Source organism: Amblyomma mixtum, chromosome 3 (assembly GCF_055824585.1).
Source record: "Amblyomma mixtum isolate Tamu chromosome 3, ASM5582458v1, whole genome shotgun sequence".
NCBI classification, from domain to species: domain Eukaryota; kingdom Metazoa; phylum Arthropoda; class Arachnida; order Ixodida; family Ixodidae; genus Amblyomma; species Amblyomma mixtum.
This window is the reverse complement of record NC_143014.1, coordinates 330,653,646-330,672,252: the sequence shown is the minus strand read 5'-3', so window position 1 is coordinate 330,672,252 and position 18,607 is coordinate 330,653,646. Positions and strand designations below refer to the sequence as shown.

General features: G+C 45.2%; 2 protein-coding genes across 3 annotated transcripts; both read right to left on the bottom strand.

Moving 5' to 3' along the window:
• Positions 1 to 7,096: 7,096 nt before the first annotated feature.
• Positions 7,097 to 16,733, bottom strand: LOC149355940 (uncharacterized). Of its 2 annotated transcripts, XM_089584045.1 has the most exons (12): positions 16,537 to 16,733; positions 12,720 to 12,916; positions 11,004 to 11,177; positions 10,232 to 10,324; positions 10,037 to 10,108; positions 9,790 to 9,861; positions 9,320 to 9,388; positions 9,030 to 9,098; positions 8,848 to 8,910; positions 8,569 to 8,765; positions 8,331 to 8,496; positions 7,097 to 7,990 (listed from the first exon to the last, which is right to left on the bottom strand). In XM_089584045.1, the coding sequence occupies exons 1-12, from the start codon at positions 16,569 to 16,571 to the stop codon at positions 7,827 to 7,829; spliced, it is 1,371 nt and encodes a 456-aa protein (XP_089440171.1). In that variant the 5' UTR covers positions 16,572 to 16,733; the 3' UTR covers positions 7,097 to 7,826. The 2 variants fall into 2 exon arrangements, with proteins under 2 accessions (XP_089440171.1, XP_089440172.1); XM_089584046.1 differs by lacking the exon at positions 9,320 to 9,388.
• LOC149355941 (uncharacterized) lies at positions 12,921 to 16,522 on the bottom strand. The gene has a single exon (XM_089584044.1). The coding sequence runs from the start codon at positions 16,501 to 16,503 to the stop codon at positions 14,392 to 14,394; it is 2,112 nt and encodes a 703-aa protein (XP_089440170.1). The 5' UTR covers positions 16,504 to 16,522; the 3' UTR covers positions 12,921 to 14,391.
• Positions 16,734 to 18,607: the final 1,874 nt, after the last annotated feature.

Below are 18,607 nucleotides of genomic sequence, written 5' to 3'. Positions count from 1 at the left end.
TAGGCTTGAATAATCTCCGCAAATAGCGTGCGTCGATCGGGTTTAGATTTCGTCGTTTAGGTTCAACATGTGTGACGTGATCTTTGATCAGGGATTCTAGATGCAGCCATAATGCTGTCAGTTTTCCAGTTGCGGCGATTCTTGCCTGGTCGCAGTCACTATTTCGGTCATTCACGACGGCGTGCTGTGCTAAAGAGTTTTTACAATTTTTTTTCTTTACGTCCCACGCGTGTTGTTGCAATCGCTTCCTGCAACTTCCTGATTCCCGGATGTAGACGCCGTTACAGTCCGCGCAGAGGATTTCGTTAACAACTCCGGGTAAATTTCCTTTGGTGCCGCCGCGGTGGCTCAGCGGTTATGGTGCTCGGCTGCTGACCCAAAAGACGCGGGTTCGATCCCGGCCGCGGCGGCTGGAATTTCTTTGGAGGAGAAATTCTAGAGCCCCGTGTACTGTGCGATGTCAGTGCACGTTAAAGAACCCCAGGTGGTCGAAATTTCCGGAGCCCTCCACTACGGCGTCTCTCATAGCCTTAGTCGCTTTGGGACGTAAACCCCATAAACAAACAAAATTTCCTTTGGTAACTTGTCCTTCACGCCTGCTAGCTGATGGCGAGTCTTTTTTTTACAGGACATGTGCCACCTGTCCCTGCCACCTGGGATCCCTCGGCTCTGACGGCTCCCAATCAAGTCATCGGGTACGACCCGCAGACCTTGCGGATCGTAACAATGGACACCAATTAATCCGAGGATGCGACTCAAGGCGAGGAACCTCTACCAACCGAGGACGAATACCTTCAGGATATGGTCCGCGTCTGGCGCGGAAAGAACGCGGCGGGGGCATCGAGGGACGCTGGTGCTGGTGCCGCCCAGCAACAGGCGCCGGCTAGCTCTGCGCATACGCAGGGCGTATGCCCTGAACGCAGCCTCGAAGCACTCCATGCAACTCCGGTGGCGGCCGCAGAACATGCCTCGAAAAGGACATCATCGTGGTGCTCAAACCGTGAAACACGAACGATCTCAAGCCAACTTTTCGCCCTGGACAAGCCGGCGCGGCAATCAGCAGCATCCTCGGGGACGATGCAAATGCGAGTCTTGCGGTGTGGCCCGTTTGGGACCAAAACGTGTTAGTATGTGCGCTGAAATCAGAAGATGCTGCGGAGAAGCTACTACGGGATATTATGCTGCCGCTAGGGGAACGCTAGCTACCATTCCGGGGACACCCCAAACTCTCCGGTGCGTTCTGTCGAGGCGTCGTGACTGTTTCGCCAGACGGAACGTCCGAAAGCGTCAAACGCAAGCTTAGTGCGGAACCAAATGTGGTGTCTATGCGCAAGCTGGGGGGAACCCCGGTTGCGGTGATCACCTTCGCGGGAACCAAGGTGCCACGGACGGTGTTGTACAGCTACGAACGGCTCCCTGTTCGCCTGTACAAGAAGACAGTGCCTGCATGCCACCGCTATAGCACAGTGGGCCATCGGGCGCTGCGTGCCCGCGACCGCAGCCCGGGCGTTGCAAACGCTGCGGGGTCCAGGTTCCTGGTGCCACTCCTGACAGCCATGTGGAACATGAATGTGTTTCCAGCGGCCTCATCTGCGGAGGCGGCCACGCAACCGGAGCTCCTGGCTGCGTCGGACGGTTCCGGGAAGCCATCAAACCGAGCTTCCCATCCGCATCCAAGCCGAAGACAAAGACGCTGCCCAAGCAGGCTTCTCCCCCCAATGCCAAGAAAGCGCCAGCAGTAAGGAACCCAAGCCCCAAACCGGGCCATCGAAACCTGTCAATCTGCGACCCAGGCGGTGCCCCGGTCCTCAACGCCAGGGACTTCGCGCCCTTGGCACCCGTCCAACCACAGGTGAGCAGTTGGCGTAGGGCAGTCCGCGGGCCCCCTACCCGTTTCTCCCCGTACCGAAACCGACCTACAGCAGCAGGTAGAGGAGCTGAGGCGCCAGAACCAAATTCTAGCGCGCAAAATTCAAGAATTAGAGGACAAACAGCCCGAGTCATCCGAACCAATGCAGGAAGCTGAGCCAGATGATACAGAATATTACGGATGATCCGTCATCCTCCTCACTAGAGTCTCGCGGCAGACCGGGGACACGGTAGATCCACCAGCGACTACAGCGGAGTCAATCACAGGGGTCGTATGCGATCACACCACGCAGTTAGCAAACAAACGTGCGATGATTGACAGTGCAGTGCGCCGTTTGATGAGAAATGCGCGTGCATTTTTTCACTCAGATGTGGTGTTGCATGAATACGTTAAAGGGTGACAGCTGCTCCCGTGCTTTTGAGGACTCCTTGATGTGTACGTGTATACATTCCACGGCAGCGCACAACGTACCAAGGCCACACGCTCGCCCTATCCTCGTCGAAGCATACATGCGCGAATGCGGTTCGCAGTTTCTTCTCCAGACTGCGGCTGCCCTCGATAACTTCACGTAGCGTCTTTCGCATCCCCGGAACTTGCAATGAGGAGCAGACGCACGCGATGCAGCAGAGAACTGTCTTTCAATGTCTGAGGCCAATGTGGCTTGCACTTTGGAAGTGTCTTTGGAAGTCGCGCCTATTATTGGTCGGATTGCAAATACTTCATACAAATCACGTCCCGGCAGTTCATTTTTCGCGGGTGCTTTGAATCTGGAATGGTTTCTGGACATTAATTTGCGGTTTTCTTAGCAACGCAGCCTCATTTCTCCGTACAAGAGAATGTCGGCAGTGTTCCCTAGGAATAATATATGCATTGCTTAGTTTCACAATTCTCTGTATTGTCCATTTAAAACTCCACAATCCAATCCACAACTAGCGCTTTTCTGTATTAAGTGGACATCGCAATCTAAGTTCAAATCAGGAATCGCACCCACGCGGTTTTCTTGTTCAGGAAATGCGCAACTCTTTTGCCACGCCACGCAAGAATGTATGACCTCCCGAATGGTGGACATCGACGAGAGGCGAGATACTTAGCTGCGAAAACTCATGCATATGCTGTCAGAGAACACAAATGAGCAAGAACCTGCGGTTTTATCCGCAGATTTATTACTTGAACCTTACTAAGGTCGCGAAACAACTTTTGCTCTGCTTTTCCTCATGATGCACGCGAGTTGCGGTTGCTTCGCATGCCGTCTACACTCCATTCATGGTAACCCATACTAGAAGTGCACATTTTAGAAACTTTGTGCACAGATAGTTTTGAGTTGCAACATGCTGTGTACTTTCTGGCAGTTACGCTGTACCTTTCAATTTACCATAAACTCTGGGACATTTGCAGGTTGTACTAGCTGCAACTTTCATCTTCGATTTCAGCTGCGAGTAAGTTACACGTTAAGCTATAACGTTCATATTTGAATGCCCGCGGCGGCTCGCGTGCCCAGATGTAAATTCTGAATGCTAGCAATAGAAGACGAGAGAAATATCGTTGATCAGTAAAAACACAACAAATCGCAAACCAGCTTGAATATTCAGCCTGATTCAATAACTTTTGTAAACTCACGGTTGAGAAAGTTTCAGGGAATCACTTTTAGTTTAGTTTAGTTTATGGGGTTTAACGTCCCAAAGCGACTGAGGCTATGAGAGACGCCGTAGTGGAGGGCTCCGGAAATTTCGACCACCTGGGGTTCTTTAACGTGCACTGACATCGCACAGTACACGGGCCTCTAGAATTTCTCCTCGAAAGAAATTCTAGCCGCCGCGGCCGGGATCGAACCCGCGTCTTTTGGGTCAGCAGCCGAGCACCATAACCGCTGAGCCACCGCGGCGGCTGGGAATCACTTTTAGATAAGTCCTAATGTAAGCTAAATCTACCGTACAGAGGTAAAATATGCGATTAATACTTATCCCAAATATCCCGGCTGCTATGTTACTGTTCTGCAAAAGGAACCAAATGTAAAGCAGGGATGTTTTTATTAAAGGGCAACTGACCAACCCCTGGTCAAAAACACTCACTACCTCTTTTGGAGCGAGCCTCCTCTCCTTCTGCTCCCTCCTCGAGATTTTTCTCTCCCGCGCCTCGTCGAGTAGGCTCGGCAAGGCAAAATCACCCTTCCTCCTCCGATGTTAACCGGAGGCGTGGTGTCTCGGGGAGTGCGTCACAAGGCTACGTCATGGCCCCACCTTGAATAGGATTCTTTTCTTGGTTTTTGCTTGCTACCCGGTCAATTTGAGGGGTGGGGGGGGCTCGACCACCTAAACTTGTTAGCGAGCGCATCCTTTCATACATCTGTTTGTCATCCGCCGTTAGCTAGCCACCTTTTCATTTTTTTTTAGGCCTCCCCATCGTTTCACGACCGGAGGGGCGGAAGTCGGTTTTGTTCGAAACACGCGGCGAAGCGCGGACCGACTCACTCAGTTTTACTATTTTTTACTTTTTATGGCTAGGGTTCAAGGCTGTCACCATAAGCTCCCTCCGCAGTTTTGTTTTTGTTGTTGTCGTTGTTCCTCCTTCATGCGGGTTTGTAGGCTTGTGCCAGGACAGAAGGCGCTGCGGAAAGCGTTGTGCAGACGACGCTACGCCAACCCTTACAAAAATGGATATCAACTTTCTTTAGAATTTGTATTAACATTCTATTGACTCTAGTAACCTTGTAGTAACTTTTACATTCTATCAACAATTGTTCATACAACGTTGGTAGAAGTTACTTCTTTGTATGTACTCCTGTCAATAGAAAGTTACTAGAAAATAATTTTTACATTCTATGCACCTTTATCAATACAAAGTTGGTAGACTGTTACTTCTTTGTATTTACTCCTGTCAATAGAATGTTACTAGAAAATCTGGGTGCAGTTTGACACGTTGAGAGAAGTAACAAACTGCATGGTGTTCGAGGTGATTAACACTATCTTGTTCGCATAATCGTGACGATATCTTACCTGATTGCATGGTGGAATCTGTTGCAGCTAGTCAACAATTTCACTATATCGAAAAGCGACCAACATTATTCGAAGCAAATGCGTTTGGAATGTAATCAGGATATGTGAAAACGTTTTAAAACAGAAGATATATTCCATTTTAATACTTTATGTACTTTACGGACTGCTGTGAGCAGAAATACTCTAGAAAGTGACAAAACATTTTTGGTCATGCGAATAGATGCCTCAAATCATGTAGGCGAACACTTCAAAGCTATTAAAACAACCTTTAACACGAAACAAACATTACACTCACATTTCCTTAGCTGAGCATATTCTATTAACATTCGTTGATAGGAAGTTCATACAATTTCCTTACTGCTTTCTATGTACTGCTGTCAGTAGAAACATACTAGACACCGACAGAACGTTTTATAATGAGAATAAATGCCTAAATTAATTAAGTACTCTAGCCTAACATGTCAATGCAACTAAAGCAACCTTGAACACGAAACAAACATTTGCAGTCACATTTTCTTAAGGCATATTTTATCAACATATGTTGATAGAAAGTTCATACAATTTTCTTACTGCTTATATACTGCTGTCAATAGAAATATACTACGAACCGAGAAAGTATTTTGCTGATGCGAATAAACAAATAAAAGCCTAAAATAATCAAGTACTGTAGCCGACAACTTCAAAGCGGCAACTTAACTAACCTTGAAGACGAAACAAAAATTTGCAATCACATTCCCATAGCCGAGCACGCTGTGGTTTTTTAGAAATTTCAGTTCAATTTTCTCAATACTAGCTTTACTGCTTTCGCATTTTCGAGTGCGGGGAAAAGGGCAAAGTTCATAACAGAGCATTTATCCCGAAATTCAGAAACGTGCCTTGAATTGAAGACATTTAGTGACAATTTTTGATTGTATGAAGTGTACGAAAAAAGTTACCAGCAAACGAAATAATTTTGGTACAAAGTGAATGAATTCATAGAATACTCAAGTATTATTGCCTCGCACTTCAAGGAAATTAAAAGAACTTTAAGAAAAAATAGGAGTTAGTGACATATTGTGTTACATAAGCGCAATGATGACTTCGTTACAGCGAATCAGTTTCGCTGATGGCTCATTCTACAAGAAAACAATGCTTTCTGCTGCGTATTCGGCCTCAAATTCTGTACTCAGGCAGTCAATAAACAGATTTAACATTTCAGAACTAACAAAGAATTTCAGCAGAGCTGTACAACAACTCTACCAATTCGAAACACGTTGGTGTTGCTATTGTTGTAATTCTTGATAGGTCATATTTTAATGTGCAGTTGAACAGTGATGTACCGTACGACGGTGCTAAAACACACTAGCGTTAAGAGCGTTTCGCTCTGAGGTTTCAGAGGGATTATTGTTGCGAGCTACAAAAAAATTCAAGTTTAGCATTGCACCGATGTGCTTCCACACTCATTGAATGACACGTTCTCGCTAGCTCAAAAGGCGCCCAAATTATATCACCAGCTTCCTGAACCTCCACCGCAAGCACACTTTCCCTGCACATTGCCCGCCATGCAAAAGTGTCCGGTACACTTTATGCCACTCCACGTGGGAGCGCCCAATTTAAACCCTCGCACTACCCTCCTACTCGAGCGACCAGCAATGGCTGATCGCACGGGACTGAAAACCCCGCGCTAAAAGGGCCGCACCGCTTCGCGCTCTGAGTTAATTGTGTAACGTGTGCAGGCTTACAGCTTCGAGAACTCAAGTTGCTTCGTTCCTCAGCGACTGTACATGCGAAATTTCAGGCAAGGCAATATTAATTTTTATTCATGTTCGGCGGCCGATACTATAAACAGAAGTATAGAGAAACAAAACAGGTAACAGCGGCCCGCTGTACTCAACTGCGGTAACAAGGGCTTTGCATGAGGAAGGTGCACAGCAATTGGAGCACTATCCCAAGGGAAAAAACTTCCTCGGGCCATCGCTGGCCCATGCACGGCAGCCAACCAGGCCGACCATGGCCCAAGCTTGGCCAACTCGGTTGGGCCATGCTTGGGGATTGACATTGGCCTTGCACGGGCCGATCACCGTTTGCCAGCGCTGGGCCACGCTTGGGGGCCGAGGCTGGGCCGAACGCGGAGGCCAACCTTGCTTTAGTTTGCCTTAAGGCGCCGCCAAAATGGGCTTCATGCAAAAGTGTGCATGCAGGTTGTTGAAGGTGCTCTGCACTGAAGCACTGCACCATATATGAAGAAACAATCTGCATATGAAGAAAAATTTTATTACGATACCCATATATTGATGAACCTGACAAAAATCTTTTCCAGTACAACTGATTTCTGGACAATTCCCAGTTAGTTTCAACTGAGACCAATCTTCACCGTTTGACCAATTGACCGTTTAGAATCAGTTAAAAAAAAGCAATAAGATTCATCTTCAGCCGGTATGATCGCAAGTTTTCACCTTCTTCCCATATGCACAGTTTATCTTTACAAACTTTAGAACATAGGCGCACACGTGAACGCATCATTATGCTGCACAAGATCGTTCACACATCATCTGGCATTCAGGCACCCTTCACATTTGTGTCATCAAGCGCACGTGCAACCCGACGGAACCACCCATTAAACATTGTTCCCTTCAAACCACATATAGATTGTTTTAAATTTTCTTTTTTCCCTCTAACCATTGAAATTTGGAATGGATTGGACGGCTCACTTCGTTCATTGCCAATTGAAGAGTTTGTTGTTCAGTTGCCTGACAATTTGACCCGTTGATCTGTTTTTAATACTTCTGTGTTATCTGTTTCTATGCTACACATGTTATTTGTTTTTACTTACGTATTTACCCACTCATGCTATGTCTCTCCTCAGAGACAGCAGTATTTATAAATAAAATAAAATAAAATCTAGTTTCAAATGGAACCAACTGGGAATTGTTCCATAAACCAGTTGGACTGGGAGAGATTTTTGCCAGTGGCTTAGAAATTTACTAGCTGGCAAAGCTGTCAGCAGCCAGCTGCTTCCGGCATTCCTGCAGCTGACGCCTCTGGCTGCGACCACCGTCTCGGTCATGGGCTCCGGTTAGCCAGCGTTTTATTACGTTGCTGACGTTCATAAGGCACGCCTCGTCGGGGAAGTGAGCCTTGAGGCAACCTGCATGAGCAGAAAATTTGACAAGTGGGTCAATCTTCTAAGAGTCAAAATATTAGTTGCGGTACTCATACTACAAATGCACAACCATGCCATTTGTACAAAGTACATGACCAGCAAGGCACTGCCATCAATTTAGCTGTTACTATTGCAGTACAACTACAACAGGAAACTGCTCAACAGAGTTGGAGCTGTTGTAACGAATTACACTGTGCTGATATACAATAAAGTTTGTGCATTAGGTTCAGGCATTCAAATTAATTTTTCAGCCATTATAAAAGGAAAGAAATAATGTGCACCGCCCATAACTCTTATTAATATGATGAGTGAAACGAGTGCTTACTGAGGATCATGCTGTTGATGTTCTTCAAATCGCCAAAAGCGTGTTTTAGGCCATGTGATCCACGCCAGCTGAACTGCAATGCAGCTGCCTTCCCCATCAGGCCACGCAGGAGTGCCCGGACAGCATCCTGGACATCAGTACCTCCAAAACTGGAAAAGTAGCTGACCTAAGAAGAAATAGCGTTTAGGAACACGTTTAGGAACACATCTGGGCATAAGAGCGCGAGATGAAACCTCACCAGGTTCTCAAAGTTCTCCTCTGAGGAAATGTACGCTTCCAGATGGAGCACTTCAGCTGCAGTTGTCGCAGGCAAAGCAGGGCAGTCCTCTGGGAGTTTTATCCTCTTTGAGGGCTTGCTGGATGAAATTAGCGATCTGAGGCTTCTGAGTTCCTGAAGAATCTTCATTTGATTTTCAAATGTTTTTTTTTCAAATGCTAAAACAAAGGAAAGACGATTAGTGACAGAAATGTATAAGGAACTGCTTTTCAAATGAAATAATCGCAGGCATCCTCTTACCAGCGAAGCGGGCACTCAGGCTTTCGATGCTGTGCATAGCACTTACATCCCCAGCAGCTGCAGCTGCAAATGTTCATGAATTATACATTGCATTACCAGCTCTTACCAAATGAATATGCACTAAAGGCTGCAGAGGTCTGTACTATGGAAGCAAAATAACGTGCAGTTCCATTAAAACATACCAGATGACACCTCAGCAGGCTGCTCCGCAATACCACTGCACAAACGTGCATCCACAGTTGGTGGTCTGCCTGTCATTCAGTAAGCAAAATACATCATGACCTTTTTCAGAAGTGCACAGTAAAATACAGTGCTCAGCAGACAATAGCCCATTTCTAATGCAGAGCATTTGACTGCAAAGGAACACCACTGCCACTGAATAAAATGAATAAAGCCATGCCAGAGCAAATAATATGCATACACAGAATAATTTGAAACTTCAAATAATTAAAAGCAGTTCAATAAGACATACCAAATGACAGCCCAGTGTCATGATCTGCTGAACCAATGCCCAAGAATGCACTCACTCTTCGCGGTTCATCTGTCATTCAGTACAAAGAATATGCTGCATAATTGAAGTGTACGTTGCAGTTGTATTCAGCAGAGTATGTGCAAAATGTGAAAGGAATCGTCATCCCTAAGATCCACTACTATAAATCACGCGACAGCAAATAATAAATTAAAGTAAAATCCTGCTTCTGCATAATTATCTGTGTATGAGATGTTTATGGGTGTTCTTTGGTATGATAATAATACTAACATGACTATTCACCTTGCTTTGCTGGGGATGTAGCTAGGCGGATTTCACAAAATATTTTTATTTGCATGAGTTTTAATTCAAACGTTTATTGACAGGAATAATCGAGAAAGACAACTGTATTATGACTGACTTCATCAATGCATTAAATATAGCCTTAGGTGACCTGATAAATGATGTAGTACCTTGTACAGGAGATTGCCTGGGCTGTGTAGTACTGGGCCGCGTTCCATTTTGGTTTGTGCTGGAGCTCCTTCCTGCATTACAAATTTAAGTCCCAACATATTGTCAGTTCACTGGTGCACTGATCACACTGCAAAATTCATTTAAAATTGGAGACCTGCATTTGCAAGCTGTCGTCATTAATGTAACTATCATACCTGGTACAAGCATTAAATATAGCCTTAGGTGACCTGATAAATGATGTAGTACCTTGTGCAGGAGATTGCCTGGGCTGTGTAGTACTGGGCCGCGTTCCATTTTGGTTTGTGCTGGAGCTCCTTCCTGCATTACAAATTTAAGTCCCAACATATTGTCAGTTCACTGGTGCACTGATCACACTGCAAAATTCATTTAAAATTGGAGACCTGCATTTGCAAGCTGTCGTCATTAATGTAACTATCATACCTGGTACAAGCATTTTCAAAGCCTCTCTTCCATTTGAACTTTGTGAAGACTTTGTTCTGTGATGGTGTGAGCCGGAGACAGAACACTTGCGACCTGAATGATTGATACATGTGCCAATGTTAAACGTTGATGAGCTTGTCATTGAAAAAAATTAAAATCCAGACTAACTTGCCTATGCTGTTTGTAAGAGCAAAATTAAAGGCATGACAAGAAATTACAGTAAAGGCTTAATGCTAAAGTTTGTTAATCCCATAATTTTCAGAGCTGATGCTACATGCCCAGGTTTATTGTCATTATACATGCCCTCAAGATGACAATGCCAGCAAGAAATTTTAACCAACTGCAAACATAGCTGTCCAAATGCAATACTGACTTGTAAGAAATGGAGCTGTTCTTCGCTGACAAGTTGAAAAAAGTAGCCATAATACCATGTGCGAGCACACAGGCTGAGAAATGCCAGTCAGAAATGCCAGTAAAAATGGTGCCATTTGCAATAAAAATGTAGCAGAGGTGACTGATCTGAATGTGTCTCAAAAAAAAACATTTGCTACTTGATAGGAGGATGTTAATAATGAACTTGCATGCTTTTGTATGTGAAAAATGGAGACAAGGGTATGCATTTCTCGGGCAAATGAGTTGTGGGAAAATCAGTAGTTAGCGAATGGCAGTAAGGCTAATTCCATCAAAATTTGTGCGTGTGGTACCATGAAAATGTCATTAAAGTTGCCCATGCGGCACAGGTATAAATAAGAACCACAAATATAACACTTACGTCGTATTAGGAGCCCAGGTGTCCAATTTTCTACACTGTCCTCACTCTCACTGCTTGACAAGACTACTTGCTTTCGCTTGCGCCTTGACTCTTTTTCTGCAGTTGAATCTTCCGAGTCCAAGTGCGATGTGACAAGGGCATTTGGAAGGTATTCCTTTGCACGTTCATATGTGCCTGTTTTGACAAAATATTTTGACATAAATGCCCAGGCTCACGAAAGCATTAAAAATTGCTTATATATCTAGCACTACCATCCGGAGCTCCTCTTCTAATCATGCATTTAAAAACAGAAGCACATACCAAGAGACCCCAAAATTAATTTTTCTTCCTGGGGGAATCTGTGAACTACTTTACTGAATTTTGTCATGCATGGATGTAGCATTCTATTTTTAAGCAACTGATTACAGAAAGAGGAAAGCATGCGAGTGGTCTTGTTCTATTATGAAAATAGGAGCCTAAGCAGGCTATGTGTAAGATTTTGAAGACACCCAACCAATGGAAACTTCCAAGTCTATGAATACTTTTTTCTTTCAACACCAGTAACTTGCCATTAGAAAAATGATAATAGTGGTTCTTGCTCATACACCTAAGTGAAGAAATTCACACTGTTAGCAAAAATATTGGGAAACTGTGCACAATAGGCAGAATCTGGTGAAGAAACACAGTGGTATGGCTGCCATGGCTGAGCCATTACTGTTTAGGAGGAACTTGTTGCCTCAGAACGTACAGTGCAGTTTGCAGGGAGTTGGTGTTGCAGGCTTCTGGTTACCCTGAGTCTAGCTCGAAAGCATACATTCCAGGAGGGTTTGGATGTATACTGTGCCCTATGTTTGATCAACTTTCAAATTTGGCCCTGATCGTCATTCCCACGTTAGAATATGGCATCACAACATGAAGCAACCTACGCATGGCGGTGCTGAGACGCTTGAATTATTTTAAGAAGCTCTCCCGTATATTTTAGCCCTCAGGTATGAAACAGCAACAGGCTGCTGCAGCAATTTTTAAAGGGACACCGAGGCCAAACTGCAATTGGCCTGCATCACCAGAGTACCAAGAGTGAATGACAAAAAGGTTGCTTTAACAGAAAACAAAGCTGCTGTACACTACAGGAGGACAAAAACTACCATAGCTATCGCCACCACCAGCTAAAAGCAAACTGCAACAAAGTTAATTTTGTTTTCGTGCAGATATTTAAGGTCGGGCTTTACTGGCAGCAACTTGCTAACAGTGCTCACAGAGTCCTGTCTGGTCTTGAAGTAATAATTTCGAATTGAGCAGTAGGAAAAAAATATGTTCCCATTTTACAGTTTAGTCAGAAATAAATGCATCTTTCAGCTGTCAGGCAAACATTAACAACATTGCCAACGAAAACCACAGAATCAATTTTTATTAAGAACAAATATTGGTTTGAGTCGTGTACCAGGATCCACATATGTTGTCATCAAATATGACCACATTAGATGTCATACAAAAGAAGTGAAGCTGTGAAATGCAATGGGGTGTATCTTCCACTGCACTTGATAAGATGCCATATTTCAGCTCCAGCTCCACTTTTCTCTGATCAGTAATGTGCTCATACTTGCTGGCCATGTGTGTGGGCACTGAGGTACAAAGGGTTGATTTATCACAATGAAAACTATTCCAATTTCAAATTTTTAAAACTACTCGGATGTGTGATTTAAAGTAAAAAAAAAAGGCGAGTATATGCACACTTACTTTTGGTCGCAAGTACACGAGCCTTGTGGCATACCCAGTGATCTTCAATCGGCACTGCTTTTTCTATCATTCTGTCTACCTCTCTTTTGGCAGTGGTTGGGGGCCAATAACATACTGTGTGGCCCTGCTCCTCTTCCACCCAATTTGTGGGAACAACATACGTGCTCCCTTCCTCAATGAATTCAACAATGTGAAATCTGAAAAAGGTTGCAATATTTTACTGGATATCCATAGGTCATGACATACCAAGGCTACAAGGTACAGCAATGTAACATGAGACTTCATAAATAAGAATGAAGCCTTCAACAACTAACCAAAGCATTGCACTCTAGTAGTACAAAGCATTCTGACCAATCTGAATGGCCATAGCTACAACTTGAGTAGCCAGTGCATACAGCAGAAATGTTCTAATGCTACAACTGGTGTTAGTACTGGTTGTGGCACAGTACTGGTTGTGGCACTAAGAAGCAAAGCTATCTATGTACAGCAGGGTTAATTTTTGTTTCCAAAAGTTCTTTTTCATACCTAGAAATCTGCCAGCTTTAACACCTCAGCATGCAGCAAAGAAGTTTTGATGTTAAAAACATATGAATCTATGTTCACAAATTTCAAAAGCAACTAGAAACAGCACAGTGAGCAGCCTTCACCGAAAAAGTATCTTTAATGGAGTACTTGGTGAAACGCTAAAATATGGACAAACCTACAGCATGGTATGACTACACAAGTTTCACAAAGAACCAGACACATGTTTACATGTCACTCTAAGTAACCACAGCCAATACAACTTCCGTAAGTGGGTGAAGCCACGTGCACATGCATGTTACACCAAGCTGGCATTCAATCGTGATTTAACTTATATAATTACAAAAATCAAAACAATCATTTCACACAATCCTGAAAAATGTGCACAGGTTTATAAATATAAATGAAACATCCGCGCTTCGTTCTTATCTCGTGTTATGATTGTAATACTTAGCACATTTGTACTACAGCTATGGAATACCAACTGGCCCCAGTTGTCGCATTGTGAACTTTTTATTTTACATTTAGTCAATTTCCATGGAGCACATATTTCCTCAACAGGTCTGTTCAAACTGGCTGCACTTGCTGCACCAGTTCAGGGAGTGCAGCTTTTTCATACTTGTTTTACCAGTGCAGAATGCGCACACTGCACTTCCATGTTAATTTTTCAAAAGTTCCCAGCAAGTACAGCACAAGTCCTTGGCTGAATTGCACTCTCCAAGGTGGAAGTGCAGTTGCAGTGCAGCGAGATGGCAGCGCCCATGCTTAGGATAACAGTGCGATGATGTGATCATTGCAGTTTGCTGACTGAAAACTTTTCACCCAGTTCGGGACGTTAACAGCCGTTGATGTGGGCTGCACGCAGTTCACTGCAATTTGGTGATGACGCCAGGGCTAGCAGATGGCAGGCCTGCACTTGATAATTTGTTTTGGAAGCAGTGAGTGACAAGTTGCAATTGAACTGCCTGAACTAGCAGTGCATGCTTGCGGCACCGTCCCAGCGCTTCGTGGAACTGACCTAGCAAGTGCAGCCAAATCGAACAGATCCAATGTCAAGGTTAAGATCAAAAGTAAGACGCCTCAGTGAGCAAAAAAAAATTGAAGGCAGAAGACTACAAGCATGCCGTGCTCTGAACAGTGTGTGCAATACTTAGAGAAGGTGAAACAAAGGGAAAAAAATGCTTTTTCCATTAACTGTCAAAAGCTGTCCTTTGCACACAATGTCAGAAAACGAGAAGACACTGAAGCCGCTGGCTCGAGCTGACACCTTAAATATTGATAACAGGGATGACTTACAAGGATGAGTGTAAAGGTCTCCTTCAATGCTGCATAGTCTGCCAATAATCATTATCTCAGCCTCAGACATGAGAAAATTTGCCACAAGAACAATTCTGTTCTCAGTCAGCAATAGGCAGTTATCTGGTAATGTGTTGCTGATCAGGGAATTTTTCCACACTGCCTTTCTGTACTGCCTCCAATTGAGGTAGGACAGGGCAGGGCCAGCAGAGTGACCTGATGAAGGGAGGACCCCATATTCAACGGATGCAGCATCACTGTCAGATCCATTGCCAACAGATGGACAAGCATACGCTTCAGTAATTCTGATGTAAACTTGTTCCAAAGGCTTGTTACCAGATCGCACCAAAGCCTTCAGATCTTTCAGAAAGTTCTCAAAAGGAAAACAGCTGAAGCTGTCCAGGCAGCCAAACTGGCGAGAGTCACTAGCCAAGTGAATAAGGCCATGCACATTATAAACCAGTGCCTCTTTGCCGTAGATGGCCTTACACTGCCTCACAAAAGTACGCAGCAGGCGATCAGCGTAATCAAAAGACAGGCTCATTGACTGAGAGCACAGAATTGCAATCCCAACATGCAGGTGTAAAAAATGCACATACACATCACGTGGCAAAACAGTGTTAAGCACAGCAGGTCCTGAGTAGAGCACAAAGTACCGGAACTCTGTTGCCTTCCAGCGTTCATACAAGCTCAGCGGTCGTGGCTTGCGCGCAAAATCTCTTGGTATTCGACTCCGCATTGTAACCAGGAGCCCCGACACTCGCAAAACTGACCCATGTGACAGCTTCACTCTCCGTGGGCCTGCAACCCAGTAGCCAATCATTTTACGGACCACCCCGAGGCAAACTAAATGCATATAGTCAATTGGGAAAGAGGTTACCATCGGGATAATTGAAGCTAATGGAGAAACCCCTTTGTGGTGCTCCTTCTGATCTTGGTTTGCAAATGAGTCATCAGTACGTAACGGACTATGCATGCTCGGATATGTCATGCGGCCAATGTACACACCTTTCGCACAGCACTTGTCGCAACCATAATAGCCTGAAAATGATTTGGTTGCTTTCACATAGGCTTTTGCAGGAGCATCACAAAGGATTGCTTTGAGTGTCACTTCATGGTGCATGCCTTTGTGATCAATTCCACATGAAAGCACATGGCCTAATTCCTCTATAAAAGCCTTTAGGTATTCTTCTAGGCATCCTGGTTTTGATGTGCCACAGAATACTCCCACAGCAAATAAAACATCTAAATGTTTGTTGCTTGGGTGGTGCAGCTGTGCCAATATCGGCCAGACTTGCGTGTTGCTGCTCTTAAACAAAGGCAGGCCATCAATATTGGCCGACAGAGAGAGGGCACCGATGTCAACAAGGCGCCACATGTCCAAAGCGCGCAGCAGTCCACTCTGTAGACCAAAGTGTACATATTGGCCATTAGACATTTGCACGATCGGTACGTGCCGGGGAGTGGACATTAGGGCCTGGTACGTTTTTGGTAGGCTTGGGAAGTACGGCCTAAAAATTCCAAGCACAGAATTGACTGCTGCTCTTCTGACTCGGTGTTGTACAGCCCAAGCCCTAAGCTTATCTCTTACACTGTTAGCAGAACCACTCGCACTGCCGCTCGCACGGCTTGCACAATCCTCCACATTCGATGGTAGCTCAAGCAAGTCCAGCGCACTGAGTACCGCAGAATCGGACTCGTAACCTATCGCTGGAGGGGATTCTCCACCAAACTCTGGAGGCTGAAGTGGCTCCGACAGCACTGGAGTCCGGCAAGGGCTCACTACCGTGATGTCTTCAGATTCGCTGCTTAGTTCTTGAACGGGTGCGCTTCCTTCACCTGACACACCAACCATTCTACCTGCCACGATCTGAGCATCTCTTGTCACTTCCTGCACACATCGCGCACCAGCAGTCTTTACGAGTCTGAACTCACGGCGCCGCTTCGATCGCAGGAACCGCTCCATGACAAAACCAAACAAACAAACAAAATTTCTCACCTTCCCATCTTTGGCTGTGAAAGCTGGGAGGTCATGGCAGAAAAAACCCTTAACAGCGGTCGAACAACACACGTTAATGCTATAAAAAAATATAAAAAGCACGCTCGAAGGGTCGCCGCTGGTTAAAAAATACTCCAAACACGATGGGGAGCAGCAAAGAAAGGAAAGAAAAAGACCAGAGGAGATTGAATGAGCCGCCGCAACCAAGCCGCTACTCCGTATCGCTATTTCACTTTTTTTCTGGAAATTAAGAATAAATAAAAATATTGAAGTACAATATCTGTTAAACTTAACATTCAACAACAATAAGAACTGGTTAACAGTATTACAAATGAAAATTATCTTTACAAGACGCAGTTTGTAAAATCAAAACCGAAAGCGATGCAAGTTTTGATTTTGATTCATAGTTCACGGCCTTTCTTTTTTGCTCGCGACACATTGTGCAACACAAATTTTTTCGCATGACTGCTGCGCACACTCAACTCCTCAATCTCAAATTATTGCCACGTATTTCTATTAGAGATACATGAAAGACGATTTTCGCTAAGACACGCGTGTCGGCGTTTGACGCGCGTATCTTGAAAGTTATATTTATGCACATTCTCAAAATTAAAGTTCTAGCGGCTGCAACATGACAGAGACAACCTATGGCGTTTCGACGGTGCCTCCACGTGACTCTTCCGCACATTTGTAACATCTCAAAACATTTGGACGACATGGCTGGTGGCCAGCGGTGGCCCGGGACCGGGCCTTGTTTGTCTGCCTGCGCAACGATGGCCAATTACTGCCCAGTCGTCTACCAGCGGACGGCTGTCTACCTTTTGCCAACCATTGGCCATCATGGCGGCTGGCCTACCATGGCCCAGTGCTGGCCCGCATTAGGCTGGCCGAGCATATTGGCCGCCGATTCGAGACCGCCGACTTGCCAACCTCCGGCCATCGGCCAATTTCCCTTGGGATAAGCCCTCATTCTTGACTTGTTACATTTTTCAGTAGTACTGAGCCACAGAGGAGCTTCCAGTATGGAAAAAGCTAGGGTGAGAGCAGCCCCCACTTTGAGCACCGCTAAAGCACAGACGCAGTGCCTCTTCCGCATCTTCACTTGCATCTCCTTCAACGCAAACACGGTACGAAGCTGTGGCGAGGGAAAACGTGGTGATAGCTGTATTTTCTATCTTCCCGTAATGCAATGACTAAGGAATCCTGGAATAAAGTGTTGGGTTTTAACCACCGTGGTTTTAACGTAGTCATACGGAGTAGACGCACGAAAGCATGCGTTCATTCTTCGCCTTTTCTTACTGCCATCAGCGGACGTGAGGCCGAGCCGAGGACCGCGTAAGGCAGAGGCAAAAATCAATCAAGGAAGCACACAAAAAGACTACGGTAGCGCGACTGTCGGCGGGGCTCGCTCGAGCAAAGAGCGTGCAAGGTGTCCAATGACGTGATATAAACACACACAAAACAGAGGCGATGCTGCAGCGCGGCCTTGAAAGTTTCGCGCGTCACGCTAGAGCGGCGTGCGAACGCTCGTGCTCCCTAGGTACACACACGTACACTAAATCGCATTAGCCAAGCTGTGTAGAGTACGCTAAGCCACACAATATGCGAAAATAAAAACCGAAACCAGTAGCGTTTGGCAACATCATCATCATTCCTTATTCTGCGACGCAGTTACGGGGAGCTGAGTTATAGCCTTAGAACTAGGCAGACAGTGCAGCCGTGCAGCGGCTTTCCTGGCCCCAGATGCGTCGCCTGTAGCTTCCCGGCATGCTGCCCGGTTTTCCAAGCTTTCGTTCGCAGCGCCGCCAGAAACAGATGGTTGTGAGTAGTCGCATTTTTTCACCTCAATCATTCCAATTTGCTGACTTTGTAATTGAAACAAAATATTTTGTTGTTTAATGCAACAAGTTTGTGGCAAAAAGGGCTTTATCAATTCTTTTTTTTAACGCGTGTAAAGTTAGGCGACATTAGCGCCATCTTTTCGTTCACTGGCGGCGGATTGCGAGTCTCATGTTGGCCGCGCGCTACACTACCTTTTTTAGGACGCTGAAACGACTCTTTGTTTGGTTGC

Coding starts and splice junctions, on each gene's coding strand:
- LOC149355941 (XM_089584044.1), bottom strand. CDS start 16,503: ATGGAGCGGTTCCTGCGATCGAAGCGGCGCCGTGAGTTCAGACTCGTA.
- LOC149355940 (XM_089584045.1), bottom strand. CDS start 16,571: ATGACCTCCCAGCTTTCACAGCCAAAGATGGGAAG. Junction 11,178..12,719: donor TCGTGTACTTGCGACCAAAA/GTAAGTGTGCAT, acceptor TTGTCAAAACAG/GCACATATGAACGTGCAAAG. Junction 9,099..9,319: donor TGACACTGGGCTGTCATTTG/GTATGTCTTATT, acceptor ACTGAATGACAG/GCAGACCACCAACTGTGGAT.